This window comes from Dendrobates tinctorius, unplaced genomic scaffold (genome assembly GCF_039654945.1).
Source record: "Dendrobates tinctorius isolate UK_male_01 unplaced genomic scaffold, ASM3965494v1 ptg000208l, whole genome shotgun sequence".
Taxonomy (NCBI): Eukaryota; Metazoa; Chordata; class Amphibia; order Anura; family Dendrobatidae; genus Dendrobates; species Dendrobates tinctorius.
In genome coordinates, this window is record NW_027361875.1 from 2,938,132 (window position 1) to 2,956,724 (window position 18,593).

An 18,593-nucleotide genomic window follows, 5' to 3' on the forward strand; every position below is an offset into this window, starting at 1 on the left:
CAGTGAGTGAGAACACCTGACACACCTTTATAGTTAGGAGCCAGAGTCTCACACCTGTTAGAGATTCCCGTGCAATAACGCTCACCACCAGCGGGGGCAAACTAGAACAAAAGACACCACTGTGTAATAACCCTAATGGCCACTGGGGGCAAAACCAACTCTAAGCAACCAGCTCAAAGGAAAAAAAAAGGTTACTTATTCATAACCTGTCATATCCAACCTGGATCATGACAAGAATTAAGTGTTGAATAGCTGTTTAGGGTTGTGACTGTGGCCTTGAAAGTAGTGAGTTACTGTTTAAATGCGATGAAGTGATCATTGGAGTGGGATCTTTTCCATCTCCGCTTAGCAACCCTGGGAGCCCGCCTCAGTTCTTTAGTCAGGCTGGTGTGCCAGGGTTGTCTGTTGATTTTGTGAGCTTTGGTATGTGTGAGAGGGGTGACCGATTCGAGAGCTACCGCTATTGTGTTGTATAAAGCGGCAGCAGCATCCGCATTGCGTAAGGATCTTATGTCTGTAAGAGGGAGAAGGGATTCCGAGAGTGAGTGTGGATTGAGGTGTTGATAAGATTTCTGCGAGGTTGTGCAAGTTTGTGGAGTGGGGATTGTGTACCTGGAGAGGAAAGGGAAGAGAATGTAAGCAGGTTTTGGTCAGAAAGAGAAAGAGGTGAGTTAGAGAGAGGGTAGAAGAGGAGCAAAGGTAGGTAAAGATGAGGCCAGTGTGTGGCCATCTTTGTGAATGATTGTTAAACTAGAGGTGTGCCCAATGCTATCGCATCGGGAGGGAAGTGTGTATGTGGGGTGTGTGTGTGAGTACATATGTGTGTGTGTGTGTATACATGTGTGTGTTGCAGTCACAGCCGGCAGGAAAGAGGCTGGTTTGCGGCTTGTGCTGGAGATGTGAGTACGTGTGTGTGTGGGTATGTGAGTGCGTGTGTGTGTGTATGTGAGTACGTGTGTATGTACATGTGTGTACGGGTGTGTGTATCTACATGGTGGGCAGGCAGCGACGTGTCCGGCAGGGGGGTTCGGTGGTGTGGCCAACAGCGGCAGGTCCAGCGGCGTGGGGGGGGTCCTGGCGGCGGCCAGCAGGCAGGAAAGACCGCGCCTTGCAGCCTGTGCTGGAGATGGGGTGTGGCGCCACCAGAGCGCGCCCGCACCCCATCTCCAGCACAGGCCGCAAGCCGTAGGCTTTCCTGCCGGCTGTGACAGAGGTGGGTGGGCAGGCAGCGGCTGGTGCGGCAGCAGGGGGTCCTGGCGACGGCCAGCTGGCAGGAAAGATCGCGCCTTGCAGCCTGTGCTGGAAATGGGCTGTGGCGGAGGTGGGTGGACAGGCAGTGGCGTGTGCAGCGGCGGGGGGGTCCCGGCGGTGTCCCGATGGTGGTACTGTGGAAGGGCCTGGCACCACCAGCTGGTGCCATATTGAAATACCCATCACTGGGGTATTCCAATATGGCGGTCGGCGTACTTCCGGTGCTGCGCGGTGGATTGTGGGATTCGGGGACATCCAGACGGAAGTGGATAACAGACCATTTAAGGCAAATATATATATATATATATATATATATATATATATATATATATATATATATATATATATATATATATATACATACATATACATACATACAGGGGTTGGACAAAATAATGGAAACACCTGGAAACATCAGCAAAGGTTAGTTTAATATGGTGTAGGTCCACCTTTTGCAGCGATTACTGCCTCAATTATCCGAGGTATGGATTCATACAAGGTGTGAATTGTTTCCAGAGGAATTGTAGCCCATTCTTCAGTTAAAACACCCTCCAGTTCTTTGAGCGACGATGGCGGCTGAAATCGACGTCTAACTTGAATCTCTAAAATCGGCCATAAATGCTCAATAATGTTGAGGTCTGGGGATTGTGGGGGCCAGATGAGATGCTCAACTTCATTACAATGTTCCTCGTGCCATGCTTTAACGATTCTAGCTGTATGAATTGGTGCATTATCATCCTGAAAGATGACGTTCCTCTCCGGGAACAGTGCTTGAACCATAGGATGCACTTGGTCGCCCAAAATGCCTAAATAATCTCGGCTGTTAATTCTTCCATGAAGGGATATCATCGGCCCGGCGGATCTCCACGAAATAGCACCCCAGATCATCACAGAACCTCCGCCATGTTTTACGGTTGTGAGAAGGCAGTCTGGATGGAATGCTTCTTTCGGCTGTCTCCAAACGTACACTCGGCCGGAGGTCGTTAATAGGGTAAACGATGATTCGTCTGAGAATATCACATGTTTCCACTGCTCGAGAGACCTATTCTGGAGTTTTCTACACCACTCTAAACGCTTGGAAACATTTGTCATTGAGAGCAGCGGTTTTCGAATTGCAGCTCTTCCATGGAATCCAGATTTGTTTTTTTAAATTCGTTTATTAAACCACAAGCAGTTATATAATACACTCCTTTAGTATATGATGTTCAGCTTGATACAAAATATACATATGCTCAGATAACATGAAAATGTGAAGCATAATGTGTACATCAGTTGTATATAAATAAAGCAAAACATAATACCAATTCAGTCACAATAGCATTGTGTTATTATGTCAATAATAAAACCTGCCTAGCTTCTAAACTATATCTACGTCTACCAAAAACATAAATTATTTTGCAGCCTACTTCTACATAATGAGCTGTTTACTGTGCGAGATCTCCGCTCTGCAAAGTGAGGTGAGAGGAGTTCCACCTCTCCCAGATCTTTTCGAATTTACCCGGGCACCCTCTATTTTCATACAGCGTACGTTCATATGGGATAATCGAATTTACTAAAGTGATCCAGGACCCAAGAGAAGGAGGTGAATTCCCCATCCACCGTAATGCTAGTACCTTCCGTGCCATAAACAGCGTCTCCCGTAGAAAAATCCCAACATAATGACCCCATGCCTCCTCATCCCACACTCCAAATATACAGATCAGCGGCTCAAGGGGAACAGTGGTTTGTACCAAAGATGCCAATAATGATGTCATCTCCCCCCAGTATTGCACAACAACAGGACAGCACCAGATCATATGGATAAAGTCTGCATCTATTGAGTGACATCCCAAACATTCCGATGACTGGTACCGGCCCATCTTAAAGAGTCGAGTTGGAGTCAAATATGATTGATTAATAATATACAATTGTATCATCCTGTTTTTGGCAGATGGAGATACCCAGATTGGTGACTCCAGGATTTCTTCCCACTTCTCACCCTGTGCATCTGGGATGAGCCTCTCCCATTTCTTCTTAACGGAATCTAAGGCACATTCTGTCCCCACTGACAACATATATGTATATAGAGAGGAGATTAAACCCTGAGGGCCCTGTGATTTGAGGATCCCTATCAAGGGTAGAGACGAAATGGCATTATTTATACCTATACATCTCATGTGCGATTGAAAAGCTGACCTTAGTTGTAAATAACGGAAAAACTGGGATCTCGGGACACTGCGATTAACTTGTAAATGCTTAAAGGACACCAAAGTTCCATGATCATATAGATCACCTATCGTAGAGACACTATACTGAGCCCAAAACTCAGCAGATGGATGTTCAAGTAGCACCGGAAGGTAGTCATTGTTCCATAGGGGCATTTCAGCTATAATATCCCCAAATCCAACCACCCCTTTAATCTGTCTCCATATCGATTGTGCCAGATGAAGCAAAGGTAACAGTGTCGAGACATTTATTTTCCTCATTTCCAAAAAACCCAGTGGGCAACTTGGAATCCAGATTTGTGCAGCTCCCGACGAACATTTTTCGTGGAAACTGGGTTCTGTAGGTGTTCATTGAGGTCAGTGGTGATTTTTGGAGCCGTGGTCTTGCGATCCTCTCTCACAATTCGCTTTAGAGTCCGACAGTCTCTCTCAGTCAACTTCGACTTTCGGCCGGACCTGTGCTTTGCTGTGGACGTTTTTCCTTCTCTTTCAAACGCAGTCATTACTTTGGAGACAGTACCTCTTCACACGCCAAGCATTCGGGCACTTTCTGTTACACTAGCGCCTGCCATACGAGCACCAACAATTTGGCCTCTTTGAAAATCCGAGAGGTCTGCCATTGGTATCAGGTTTTCATCAATGTTCTTACAATTCTGCAAAACAAACAGTTAGTTTACATACACATATCACATAACACAAATAATCAACTACAAAATATTACCATATGTCACGGTTTGCATGTTTATAACATGTTCGAAGATTATGATGCCAAAACGTTAGGTGTTTCCATTATTTTGTCCAACCCCTGTAGATGTATGCAGTCACTGAAATAATGATGTCACAAAAACCTGTCACCTATATATAGATCATTGATATGATTCAGCTCTGTGAATTGCATTTACAATATTTTTTTTTTTTTTGTATTCACAGACCAGGAACAGACTCTGATAGTGAGATTGTTTTTGAAAATGAGGATGAGAACAGTCCTGATCAGGTAATGACTGCATTGCTATAGCCAGTATTTTTCGCTAAAGATAATTTTGTCATCAGGTCTTTGCCACCTAATTTGAATAATGTACAGACCGAGACCTTGATTCCAGCGACGAAAGCAAGAAAATTATTTTTACATATTTACCAAAGAAATATAATTACCTTTTTGCGTACTCCTCTTGATTTTAAATTAGCAGTAGGCACCTTCTTACAAGCAGTGGTTTGTGCAGCCCTTAAATGTCATCAACTCACAGCACCATGGGACCTCAGTATGTTCCTTTAGATACTACAGTAAATCCTTCTGAGCCCCTCTGCAGTATCTGATTATGCCTATTCTGCTAGAAAGTTTGCTTCTGGTGGCCATCAGATGTCAGTATTGGCTGCCTTATCCTTTTAAATTCCACTTAATGAATTTTCCCAAGGTTGCTCTACACCTAATGCCCTCATTGTTATCGCACCCCACCTTTATTCAGGTGTTGCTCTCCTTTTTCCCCGCTTGATCTCATTGCAGGGAAATGTCCCTTACTAGTTTGCATATAGTCAGTTCTGTATTCACATACTCCTCTTAAACAGCTTCATTATAGTTGTGTGACTCCCGTTTAATATGTCCAGAGAGTCCCAGACATGTTCTGTCAGCATCTGAAGCAGGGCTGTGGAGTCGGTAAGCCAAACCTGCGACTACGACTCCTCAATTTCCCTTACATCGACTCCACGACTCTGACTCCCACATATATTGCTTATATTTAAGTGAAAAATTTATTGTAGTACAATGTGAACATCAGACATTTAATCATTTTTATGATACAATAATCAAGATATTTAGATAGAACATAATACTTATTGGAATACAACTTTAGAACACAAAAAACTGTAATAAATTGTAAATATGTAATATCGAATATATATATATATATATATATATATATATATATATATATATAATATATAACACTATGTAATACACTACGTAAGTGGCAAAAAACAGTTTTCAACAAAAACATACTAAATAACATTTGTGCAGTGTATGAATTTGTTCTAAGAAATAGCATTGCCTCCATCAGATCCTCCTCCTTCATAGATGACCTCAAATCTGACCTAATAATTTTAAGTCTAGAGAACAACCTCTCTACACTAACTTGGGTTGGAGGCAAAGCCGTAACCACATGGGCCACATCTCTAACAATTTCCGGGTATAAAGGAATTGCCTCTTGCAGTCAGTTTTGATGAACGGTTGAATTTTTCTATTTCTTTGAGAGCAAGTGAAACATTTTGCTGAAATCTGGTCAATCTGCTTGCTATCGGAGACGGAGTGAAATCTTTTTCCTTGCGGCAACGCTTTGCCTGCTCCATGTCATCCAAATACTTGTCAAAGTCAAACGCCTCATCTGATGAGGATGAAGATATGGCAGCAGTAGCACTGTCAGGACCCAAGTCCTCTTGCGCCTGGCAGTCCTCCTGTGGGCCACTCATCCTAAATGCTACCTCAGTCAGTGCTTCTTTTCCTTTAGTAAGCTGTTGATCATCAAGCAGTATACGATGACTTGGGTCCACATAAACAGCTGCCGGAAAATTTTTATTTTCCAATAGCTGTGTATCTCTCCGTTTCATTGAAGCAGATATGCCATCATCGATTAAACCTCCTCTTTGGGACATGCAAAATAGCAAGTTCTTCCACTCCCTTATGAAAATGCCAGGAGTTAAATCCTCAGCTTGTAATTTTTTTTGTCACGGTAAATGGATGATTAAGCAATTCCTTCAATTCAGCCACCTGTGTCCATTGACCTTCATTTAGGGTTACCTAAGGGTTCGTCATATCTATAAGAAACGGTTTTTGTTCAAGCAATCGCTCAATCATTAAATAAGTGCTGCCCCACTGAGTGCCTTGATCGACAGTTGCCCCTTTCCCAGCACGTCTCTTCAAGATGGAATCAATTTTAGGGGTTCTGGCGGCAATAACCAATTTCCTCACTTTTCTAATCAGATTTACAGCATGTTCCTCTTGCAAACTATCTCTTATTGCCAGCTGCAGCGTGTGCACAACACAGTGCATGTGATGAATAGGAAAGTGTTTTGAAGCAGCTTCAACAAGATCATCTAATTCTAAAGTATAATTTTGCTGTTCTTCTGTTGTAATATCTGTTTGTTCCTCAGTTACATGAACAGCACTGTGGCCTTCCATCTCAAACATACTGAATCCTAAGGGTGTGTGCACACGCTGCGGATTCTGCTGCGGTTCCGCAGCGGATTTGGCCGCTGCGGGTCCGCAGCAGTTTTTGCTGCGGTGTACAGTACCATTATTCCCTATGGGAATAAAAAACCGCAGTGCAGATGGTGCGGATTTTTCCGCGCAGTTTTGCTGCGGTTTTGAAACCGCAGAAAGAATTGACATGTCAATTCTTTCTGCGGATTCCTATCTCCACTATTGTGGAGATGGTGAAACTGCAGGGCCAAACCGCAGGATAATCCGCAGATAAACCGCAGGTCTTTTGACCTGCGGATTTACCTGCGGATTTTACAAAATCCGCGCGGCCAAATCCGCACCCCTTTCCTCAGCGTGTGCACATACCCTAAATTTTCTTCTAGCTGTTGCTACTTATCATGTTTGAAGCATTGTCCGTTACAATAGCAAGAACCTGTTCTTGTGTGAATGTAGCCTTAGATCAGGAATAGATCAGCCATTTATAGGACATTTCATAACTTTCCCAAATTCCTATGAAAAAATATTCAGCACATTCTGCAGTGAACTACTGTACCCAATTTATTATATATTTTAGGAGTCTGAGTCGGTCCATTTTATACTGACTCCGACTCCACCAAAATGAGCACCGACTCTGACTCCACGACTCCGACTCCACAGCCCTGATCTGAAGCCACCATAACCTGTTGGGTTCGGTTTACCAGGCCTAAATCTATAAGGGCCAGGTGTCTCCATTCCGTGAGATGACCTATTCTACCCAGCAGTGGGGGCATCTAGGCCTTGTCATCACAAAGCTTCCACCTCCTAGGTTGTGCAAACTGTTCACATATTTGTTGCTTCTCGTTTTTTGCAGGGTGCATTTGTTTTCTTTTCTCTCTCTCTTTACAGGTGTCACCATTTTTTACACTCCATGGTTTCTCTATGGCGTTCAATACATGTATTCATTAATAAAGGGGTCATCCACTACTCTGACAAGTCCTTCTCAATAACTGTGACTTTATAAAATAAAAATAGCTATACTTCCCTCCTGTGCACACGCCATTAAAGTGATATCGGCACTGGCTCTCCCAGGGACTTGTGAGATTGTGTCATGCGAGCCCTTCAGCTAATCGGCGGCCGCTTCACACTCTCCTCCTTCTTCAGACAAATCAGTCATCCAGAGGAGGTCAGAGCTGCAGCCGCACTCACTCTTTTTCCGGATGTCTGATTTGTCCAAAGGAGGAAAGAGTGAAGTGGCCACTGATTAGCTGCAGGGCTCGCGTGACACAATATCACATGAGCCCTCGGGAGAGCCAGTGCCAACAAAACTGGAGCGACGCCTGCTGCGGAGGTGAGTATCCGTTATTATTTTTTTATAAGGAGGAACATATTGATTTAAGAATGGGACAACCCCTTTTAAGTTTTTTCTTTCACTGCTTGCTACAGACTTTTCAGCTCAGCAGCTTCTGGAGTGTTATAACTACTGGGAGATGCAAACGCCTAACTTCTCATTGTCCGCCTCCTAGTGGCAGCATGTTCACCCTATAGACTGTACAAAAAGGGCTTTTACCAGGGAGTAAAGAAAAAAAGCCAAATTATAAAAGTACTGTAAAAAATCTGCCTCCAAATTTGTATGTTTATAGCTATCAGTTTGTAGTGTCTGCTGCAATGCTTGGCAGCAATGCTATCCTTGTCACTCAGGGATATCCCAGCCTGTTATGTATGTGTTCTCTCATTATTGACTGTCAATTTAAACAGGATGAAGAGTGTGCTGTGGAAAAATCAGAAGGGCTCAAAGATTCCCCGTATGAGATGTCCATTCAGAGCGTGCATTATCTGTACATCCAGGTATGCTTATACTGTGAGAATTGCATTTTTTTGCTCTTGTTTCATGAAATCTATTCTGCAGGTAATGACTTACACATTCACATTTCATGCAAGTAGCTCTATTTCGGAGCTGACTTTGTCATCTGTAGTAGGATCTGTGATTTTGACTGTTTGCGTTAGGTAAAAGGTGAGCGCTAAACCCCAAGATATATAACTTTTTGTCTAGTTGTAGCTAAACTGGTCAGACACTACAATGCTACTAATTGCTGATTATCACTTAATTCTATAGATAAAGCTCCTATACACGTTAAAGTTGGCTGAACTCTGCAAACTCTCAGCAATATAATGTCTTTTGGGGGCTCCCACCTCTCCTCCCTCCCCATTGACAGATGATGTTGGGGCATAGTAGGACCGAGCAGCAGGCATGCAATACAATACTCGATAGTCAAGTTTTGTTTTTGGAGATTGCTGGAAAACTGCTGGATTATGTTCGTTCATCTACTGGAGGACTATGGTGCCTGGCTGCCGCAGGGTTAGGTCGCCTGGCTGCCGCAGGGTTAGGTCGCCTGGCTGCCGCAGGGTTAGGTCGCCTGGCTGCCGCAGGGTTAGTTCGCCTGGCTGCCGCAGGGTTAGGTCGCCTGGCTGCCGCAGGGTTAGGTTATTTTCAAATCCTTTACATTGCAGTTTTACAAAGTAAAATTGCACACACATCTTAGCTCCATCCTAACCCCTCCATTTCCGTGCAGCCCAATAAGCGGTGCTTGCTCTTATATTTTGCTGATAAATATGTTGGATGTGTTTTCATTATCTCTTAGATGGAATATTGTGAGAAGAGCACCTTACGAGACACAATAGATCAAGGATTATATCTGGACAATAATCGCCTTTGGCGGTTGTTTAGAGAAATATTGGATGGACTGGCGTACATTCATGAACAGGTTTGTATAAATCAGAGACCTAATTTATTACCTGCTGTGACTTCTTTATGTCCCTTCATTAAAATTCAGCAAAACTGCTGTGGCTGTGTGTTAGGAGAACCTTAAACTTCTAATAGTCTGGCAGAGGTGGCTTAGAGGATTTTCTCATCTAGTGGACGTTTTATTGCCAGATTTTATGACTTGGTTTTCTCCACCTTCGCAAGGATTTAGACTGGAAACAGACATGGAAGGCCTTTCTTGTCTGACACGTGCTGTGAAGTTAAGCACCTGATTGGTGCAAGGTTATTTAAAAGGCCTGCCCTCCCTCGTCCCGGACACGCTCCCTGAAGAAGAGGACGAAACGCGCGTCGGGGTGAGGGACACGCAGCATACATTCCACACGTGAGTTATTTAGAAAATATTTTTTTGTCTGTAACTTGGTCGCTAACAATTGGGGATGAATTATTGGGCGTTCTTTCTGTTCGCTGGCATATAGGGGTTAGGGTGTATTGCTGGGCCACATGCAAATTTGTCAGTGGAGGATACTCTCTTCCTCACGTGTACTAAGTGACCAGAGGGATTTGGTTTTACACACACACACACACACACACACACACACGCACACGCGCACACACACACACCACACACATATATCTTACAATTGCCAGTTATTTTTCTAATTTTTCTTGATTGCATACTGTGTGTTTAAAGGAGTGCATAGCCTTGATTGTGTCCTACAATGGAGGTTATTCAGTTTATTTGTAATATTGTTTTATTTTTATGGTCAGTAAAAGTAATTTTACTGGTGGTTTCAATTGTGTTGTTTCTGGTCTCCTGCCATGGCTATTGTGGTGAGACAGATGGTTTATTATTGTAGTTATCGGCACAAAAATTGTTTTGGATCACATATTGATATAATGGAATCAGACGTGCAGTTTTTTTTTTTTTTTTTTTTTTTACAACAGATGTGTCTGATGGAAACATTCACACTCAGCGCTGCTTTCATGTTGATGGTAGAACTGGCACAAATGTCTGTAGGAAAAATGATACAGGAAAGATCTGTAGGATAAATGACAACTTACGCCGGCCGCTGTTGTGTGTGACATGCCCATCTTCTTTTCTTTTTTTTTTTTTTTTTTAATATGGCTTTTACTAAAGTTTCGAGTGACTCCACATGGTGTACTGCTTTCACTTGCAGGGGATGATACACAGGGACTTAAAGCCTGTTAACATTTTCTTGGATTCAGAGGATCATGTAAAGATTGGGGATTTTGGTCTGGCTACAGATCATCCAGCCTATAAAGTAAGTACTTATATTTTAGCAAATCTGACCCCTACGGTTTTATTAGTTATACCATCACAGATGGATAAAAACGTTTTTTATTAATGGAAAGATGACTGAATTTAGAAGCTGGGAAACGGATTCACCCTTTTTAGGACATGTTTACATGTCTCATAATTTCTGCTGAAAGTTTCAGCAAGAATCCGCAGATTCAAGTGCGCACGAATTCATGCAGAATTAGTTGTTGCATCCTCTCCTTTAAAATGGCATGATAGTCTTCTACTGTGCAACAGAAATAAAACTAGATTTTATACTCCACTGGAGTACAAGTGCACAAAAATATATATATTTTCTTTTAAAGAAAAGCAAACTTTTTGCAAAGTCGCAAATGTTTAATTAGGCTACAACTTTTAAACCATTGCCAAAAAATAACCCAATAACTAAGAATAACAAAAGTGAAGTACAAAAAAAGTAGCGCAAACAAAACAGTCACTATTTTAGAACCATTTTTAAAACAGAAAAAAAAACGCAAAAGCAGTGGTGAACCTAAGAGTTATATCAGGCATGAAAGTGTCTAAGGCATAATTAATTTGATGAACTTCAGTTGGATTTGATGTTTGAGGCATTTTTTGTAACAAATCTGCCACAATTTTTTTTTTCTTTTTTGAAGACCGAATCAACACAAGATGAGGACCAAGTTCGTTGTGATCTTGCTAAAGTTGACCCGGAAGGTAATTCCTTTGTTCTCTTAGGAAACTCTTCCATTTGTTTTCTTTCTATTACGGTAGTTATATTATCTTTGCATTAATTATTGTATTATCGTTAACTTTGTTATGACTGTTGTACAATAACTGTTGAATTGTAAAGCGCTGCGGAATATGTTTGTGCTATATAAATAAAGATTATTATTGTTATTATATACAAATTGTTTAATTCTGTAATTTTTTATTCTAATAGTTTTAAACCTCTTTTACTTTTAGGAAAACTCACTGGCATGGTGGGCACAGCTTTGTATGTGAGCCCAGAAGTGCAGGGGAACACCAAAGCTTCCTATAATCAGGTATTAATAATGTGAAGGTCCGGATGTCGTTCTTGAACTCACGAGCGTGGACCTAGAATAGGGGATCGGTTATCTGGGCATCTTAGTATATATCAGTAGATTGATATCTAGACTATGCTGCTCATTTCTTTATCGCCTCATTGGGGGACACAGATTACCATGGTGTATGCTGCTGCTGCTGCTGCTGCTAGGAGGCTGACACTATGCAAAACAAGAAAATTAGCTCCTCCCCGGCAGTATACACCCACCGACAGGCACCAAGTACCTCAGTTTGTGCTTAGTGTCTGTAGGAGGCGGACCGGGATCTCCCCAGATCCGCATTTAATGATTTCTTTTTTCCTTTTTAGGGTTTAGTTGTGTATTAATTTTTTTCCATTTATTTTTCAGGATTCAGTGTCGGGAAACAGGGTGTAAGTTCATCCTGCTATCCCATATCAGGCGGCGGAGCGAGCAATGTGGTGTTGCCCACATCGCAACTCTCAGTACCGCAGGCAGGACCTTTTCCCTATCACCCTCGGGTGCTATGGGCTGATGACAGGTGGCTAGTCCTAGCCGATTCCCCTCCTCACCCCTCTCCCGGGACAGGGCTGGGAGGAAGACAGCGGTCACCAGCGCTGACTTTTCCCCTTCGAGCAAGAGGTTGGCGCCGTCTTCTGCACCATGCGGACATGGTGCGGGTACAGAGGATCTTCTCTCCCAGTGGCCTGCTCTTTATTCGTGGGCCCCTGCGGTCATCCTCTTCAGGGATGTCAGGTAAGCTGTCTGAATGCCCCCTCCAGCCCCACATTCAAAAATGGAACAAAGCTGACGCATCCAGCCCTGCAGCCGTCCCACAGGCTCCTCTGGTCCCCTGTTTGAAACTCCCGCCCTGCAGTCATTCCACATGGAAGTCATCGGGAGTTCAGCAGTGGGTTACGCGGGCAGCGGTTTACCCGGTACCTTCATTATCCTGGCGGCTTTGCGGGCTCCGGGTGCGCCGTCGGACTTGAGACTTGGGTGGAAACCGCTATGTTCACTTTCGCTTTCACTTTGAAAGCTCCCTCCTCCCCGCTCTGTGCGCTCTCTCTTCGCGCCTTTCTTAGCCCATCACAGGGCTACTTTCTCTTCAGCGCTGTCAGTCCCTCCTTAACCGCATCTCCCGCAGTCTTCATCCAATCACGCGGCTCAGCTGTTAAGCCTCGCCCACCGCTATTGTTATACTGTCTTTTCTGGGATCTCGTTCCTTCCCTTCAACTGATCTCTGCTTGGGGGACACAGCGGCGTCCTGCTGCGCATCTGAACCTCGGTAGGCTCTGCTCTGCTATTGTCCTGAGGATTCAATTAGCTCCCCGCGGCAGTTCCCTCTCGGATTCGTGCGGACATACTGCCGCAGAGTACACATATGCCCAACCCTACAAGGGCTCTCTGTTCTAGACCCACCGCTATTCACTACGCCTGCGCACGCTGTAAAAAGAAATGGGCGTCAGGTCAGTCGTCCCCATTCTGTCCGTCCTGCAGCCCTTCCACTATGTCTGCCCCTCAGGAGCACTCCGAGTCCCAAAATGAGAGCACTTCACCTCCCCCAGAGTGGGCCGTTGCAATGTCTCAGTCGGTCTCTGACCTGACTAAAGTGTCTCAGTCCCTGGTCCAGGTCTTAGAACGTTTACCTCAGCTATCTACAGCCACCTGTGCGCCGACCGCCTCTCAAGGTGAGTTGCCCGCACCTGACCGCGACCTTCAGACAGACAGGCCGGGTAGGAGTTCTAGGAAGCGGGCTCTGTCTGGCTCTTCTTCCAGCTCGCAAAGTCCTTCCGCTTCACCCAGGCTACGTTCCTCGTCTCCTTCATCAGAAGAAGCCCTTAGGTCAGACGATTCCCAATCGGGATCTGACTCAGACGCAGACAACATGTCTAAAACACGGGACATGGTTGATAGTCTCATATCGGCTATTTTCCAAACCCTCAAAATGAAGGAGGATAAGGCACCCCTTCAGGAATGCTCTGTTTCCTTTAAGCGAGCGAAACCTCCCTCTCGAACCTTTCCCAATCACAAGGAGTTTGATATTTCCTTATCCAAACACGGAACACCCTGAGAAACGTTTCTCAGGCCGCAAGTACTTAGATGTGCTATATTCCTTCGATGCGGATCTACTCACAAAATGGACCAAAGCTCCCGAGGTGGATCCACCAGTTTCCACCAGACAGGCAAATAGAATCGCTGGCTAAGTCAAGTTTTGAGGCATCCGGCGCCTCCCTCTGTCCTATTTTCGCCTCCGCCTGGGTGGCGAAAGTCATTTCAGCTTGGGCAAAAATTCTTTGCAAGGGCATCTTAGCGGCAGCCCCTCAGGACGAGCTGGCAGATTTAGCAGACCAAATTAATCATGCGGGTAAATGCCTTTTGACCGCCTCCTTGGACGCAGCCGAGTGCATAGCAAGAGCTAACAGCAACATAGTAGCCATACGCCGTATCCTTTGGTTCAAGTCATGGAGTGCGGACACCACTTCTAAGAAGTCGCTCACTAACCTGGTATTTCACGGTTCTAGGCTTTTTGGCGCCAAGCTGGATCAGATAATTTCAGATGCCACTGGTGGTAAAAGTACCTCCCTTCCCCAGTCTCGGCCTAGAAGGTTTTTCAACAGAAAAGCTGCTCGGCCGTTTAGGTCCTTTCGCCCTTTCTCTTCCACAGAAGGATCATCCCAGCAGGACCAGCCCCCCACTTCCAGAGAGCGGAGAAAACCATTGTATAAACCCGCTCCCCGCTGGAAATCAAGAGGCCAACCCTCCAGGTCTTCAGGCTCCCGGTCCGGTAGATTTTCCTCCAAGTGACAGGTCACCCCCACCTGGAAACTCTTCCAGGGTGGGAGGCAGACTTTCCTCTTTCATGGACGCATGGCTGTCCGTTGTCGACGACGCTTGGGTCAGGGAAATCTTCATATCCGGATATAAGATCGAATTTTCTTCCCCCCCCCCCCCCCAAACAGACGCTTCTTTCTGTCTCGTCCACCAAGACAGCGGTCCCAGATTCCAGGGCTCCTTCAGGCCGTCTCCTCACTTCTTTCCGCCGGAGTTATCGTTCCCGTTCCTTCAAACGAACGGTTTTCAGGGTTTTACTCGAATCTCTTCGTAGTTCCGAAAAAAGATGGCTCCCTTCGTCCAATCTTGGAACTCAAGTTGCTCAATCGCCACGTGAGGATCCTCCACTTCAAGATGGAATTCCTGCGCTCAGTGATAGCCTCGATGGAACCCGGAGAGTTCCTCTGCTCTGTGGACATACAGGATGCCTATCTTCACATCCCTGTTTGTTTGCAACATCAGAGATATCTCCGCTTTGCGATTCAGGAAAATCACTATTAATTCACGGCCCTTCCCTTCGGCCTAGCTTCCGCTCCCCATGCCTTTACGAAGGTGATGGCAACAGTCATGGCCATCCTTCGCTCCAGGGGGATTCTCATCATCCCTTATCTGGACGATCTCTTGATCAAGGGCTCGTCCCGTCTAGACTGCCTTCAAAGTCTTCAGATAACCCTGGATACTATCGACCACCTTGGATGGATAGTCAACAAAGAGAAGTCCATCCTGCACCCTACTCAGTGTCTGACCTTTTTGGGCATGGAATTCGACACGAATCTAGCCCAGGTGTTCCTACCGAGGGACAAATTTTCAGCCCTTTGCAAGGGAATCCGATCCCTAAAACGCTTAAGGCCCATTCCCCTTCGGTCCTGCATGAGGGTCCTGGGAAAGATGATAGCCTCCATGGAAGCAGTGCCTTTTGCACAATTTCATACTTGCCCTCTCCAGCTGTCCTTCCTTTCAGCCTGGGACAAGACCTCTGTTTCTCTAGATCGCCCCATTCTCCTGCCTCTCAGAGTAAGGCAATCTCTGACTTGGTGGACATTACCGGCGTAAGTTCTCCAGGGACGGTCCTTTCTTCCGCCTCAGGGGCAAGTCATCACCACCGATGCCAGTCTCCTAGGATGAGCGGTTTTCCATCGGAAAACGGCCCAAGGCCGCTGGAACGCCCAGGAGACTCTTCTTCCCATCAAACTTCTGGAAATCGGAGCGATCTTCCTTGCCCTCCTTCGCTGGCAGCCTCTCCTCGTAAGCAAACCCATTCGCATTCAATCGGACAACGCCACCTCCGTAGCGCACATAAACCACCAGGGGGGTACTCACAGCAGACAGGTAATGACAGAAGTGGCAAAGATACTGCGTTGGGCAGAGCATCACGTTCCGGCGATCTCCGCCGTTCACATTCCAGGGGTGGAAAATTGGGCAGCCGACTTCCTGAGTTGCCAGGGCCTAGCGTCAGGCGAATGGTCCCTTCACCCCACAGTCTTCAATCAGATATGCCAGCGTTGGGGCACCCCGGACGTCAATCTCATGGCATCTCGGATGAACCACAAGGTTCCTCACTTCGTAGCCAGGTCCAGGGACCCTCTAGCTGTCGGTTGCGACGCTCTTGTACTTCCTTGGTCCCAGTTTCACTTTCCTTACCTGTTTCCTCCCCTTGCCCTGATCCCAAGGGTGGTCAAGAAAATAAAATCAGAAGGAATCCCAGTAATTCTGGTGGCTCCAGACTGGCCAAGACGACCGTGGTGCGCGGAGTTGGTGAACATGCTCGCGGACGTCCCCTGGAGGCTTCTAGACCGTCCAGATCTTCTCTCTCAAGGCCCCCTTTACCACCAGAATTCTCAGTCTCTGAGTTTAACGGCATGGAGTTTGAGGCCGCGATTCTGAGAGAATCAGGTTTTTCCAGCCAGGTCATCCAGACCATGATCAGAGCTAGGAAACCAGCCTCCTCCCGCATTTACCATAGGTACTGGAAGGCTTTTTTCCGTTGGTGCGACGATAACAATGTTTTCCCATTGTCTTTCTCCATTCCATCCATTCTTGGCTTCCTCCAGTCCGGCTTAGATGCGGTCCTTTCCCTCAGTAACCTCAAGGGCCAGGTATCGGCTCTGTCGATTCTTTTCCAGGAGGGATCTGGTCCCCTTGCCGCAAGTTAAGACCTTTCTCCAGGGAGTCGCCCACGTGGCGCCTCCTCATCATTCTCCGATAGATCCGTGGGACCTCAATCTCGTTCTTGGCGCTCTTCAAAAGGCGCCGTTCGAGCCTATCTAGGACATCCCTCTGCCCCTTCTCTCATGGAACGTAACCTTTCTGATCGCCATCACATCCATTAGGAGAGTTTCTGAGCTGGTGGCGTTATCCTGTCATTCCCCGTACCTAATCCTCCATCAGGATAAGGTCGTTCTCAGGCCAGTTCCCTCCTTCCTTCCAAAGGTGGTATCCCCTTTCCTCATTAATGAGGATATCGTCCTTCCCTCTTTTTGCCCTGCGCCTGCCCACCCTCTGGAAAAGTCGCTCCACAAACTGGATGTAGTGAGAGCCTTGCGGGTCTACCTTGCCCGAACCGCTTTGCTTCGTCAATCCGATTCCCTGCTTGTCATCTCTGAAGGTCGCCGGAAAGGGCTTCTGGCATCCAAATCCACAATCGCTCGCTGGATTCGTTCTACCATTCTGGAAGCTTACCACCTTCAGGAGAAACGGCCGCCTCCGGGAGTGAAAGCCCACTCCACCCGGGCTGTAGGGGCATCTTGGGCTGTTCGACACCAGGCTTCGGCTTTACAACTTTGCAGGGCCGCGACTTGGTCGTCTTTGCACACGTTTGCGAGGTTCTACAGGGTTCATACCCAGGCCTCGTCTGATGCAGCTTTTGGTAGGAATGTGCTGCAGACAGCGGTAGCATGTCGGCCGATCTAAGCCCTTCCTTCTCGTTCCTTTATTGCTGTTCCCACCCTCAGGACTGCTTTGGAACGTCCCTTGGTAATCTGTGTCCCCCAATGAGGCGATAAAGAAAGAGGGATTTTTGGGTTCTTACCGTAAAATCCCTTTCTTGGAGCTTTCATTGGGGGACACAGCACCCTCCCTGTTTAAGTTCTACCGTGTTGGGTCTTCGAGTCCCTTTTTGGGTTGCTACATATTTTGAGAGTTTTTGGTTGCTTCTCCTACTGCTTTCTCACCAACTGAGGTACTTGGTGCCTGTCGGTGGGTGTATACTGCCGGGGAGGAGCTAATTTTCCTGTTTTGCATAGTGTCAGCCTCCTAGCAGCAGCAGCATACACCATGGTAATCTGTGTCCCCCAATGAAGGCTCCAAGAAAGAGATTTTACGGTAAGAACCCAAAAATCCCTCTTTTTGGTAACTGGGGATTTGCACTACTTCCGATATGTCATCTAACTAAAAAATTGATGTTTTATTCTGTTCTAGAAAGTTGATCTTTTCAGCTTGGGGATAATCCTTTTTGAAATGTCTTATAAACCTATGGACACGAGCTCTGAAAGGATTTCTGTGTTGGGCATGCTGAGACAGGTATCTTAAGTGTTGTATATAATAATTTATTTGGTTATTTGTAATTGAATACATTACAATACAACAATGTTTTCTCCGGTAAATACTGCTGTCGATCAAGTTGTGAAAATGCTGGTCCTACATGTATTAAACATTATGTATTTCAACAAAGCAGAGCTACATACTTTATTATTATTTCTTTTTATCAGTATCGCAATGAGCTCTTTGCTTTTAACCCCTTAACGACCGCCGATGCACCTTTTCACCGCGGCAGTTAAGGGTACTTAAACCACAGCACTGAGGTTTAAGTGTATAGTGCCCCCCAGAGTTGGATTTTCTCCGGAGTCTTGGCTGCAGGGGGTAGCAGAGACCCCAGAGAAGATGATTCAGGTTGGTGTTGCGATCACTGTTTTTAACCGTATAATGGAGACCGCAAAAAATGGGTCAGATTTGCCATTTAATTTCTCTCTCCTGATGTGATCGCACATCAGAGGAGAGAGAAATAGGGTCCCCGATCTCCCCCGGTACCTCCTGGTGTCCCTGGGTCCTCCTGCTT

General features: G+C 45.8%; 1 protein-coding gene across 3 annotated transcripts in view; it reads left to right on the top strand.

Moving 5' to 3' along the window:
* The window catches only part of EIF2AK4 (eukaryotic translation initiation factor 2 alpha kinase 4), a 184,569-nt gene that overhangs the window by 83,055 nt on the left and 82,921 nt on the right, over window positions 1–18,593 (top strand). For all 3 annotated transcript variants that reach the window (XM_073554166.1, XM_073554169.1, XM_073554168.1), the window contains exons 13-19: window positions 4,386–4,449; window positions 8,380–8,469; window positions 9,264–9,386; window positions 10,564–10,668; window positions 11,318–11,378; window positions 11,628–11,707; window positions 17,957–18,058. In XM_073554166.1, coding sequence (XP_073410267.1) covers window positions 4,386–4,449; window positions 8,380–8,469; window positions 9,264–9,386; window positions 10,564–10,668; window positions 11,318–11,378; window positions 11,628–11,707; window positions 17,957–18,058 — 625 coding nt within the window. The remainder of the gene's footprint in view (window positions 1–4,385; window positions 4,450–8,379; window positions 8,470–9,263; window positions 9,387–10,563; window positions 10,669–11,317; window positions 11,379–11,627; window positions 11,708–17,956; window positions 18,059–18,593) is intronic.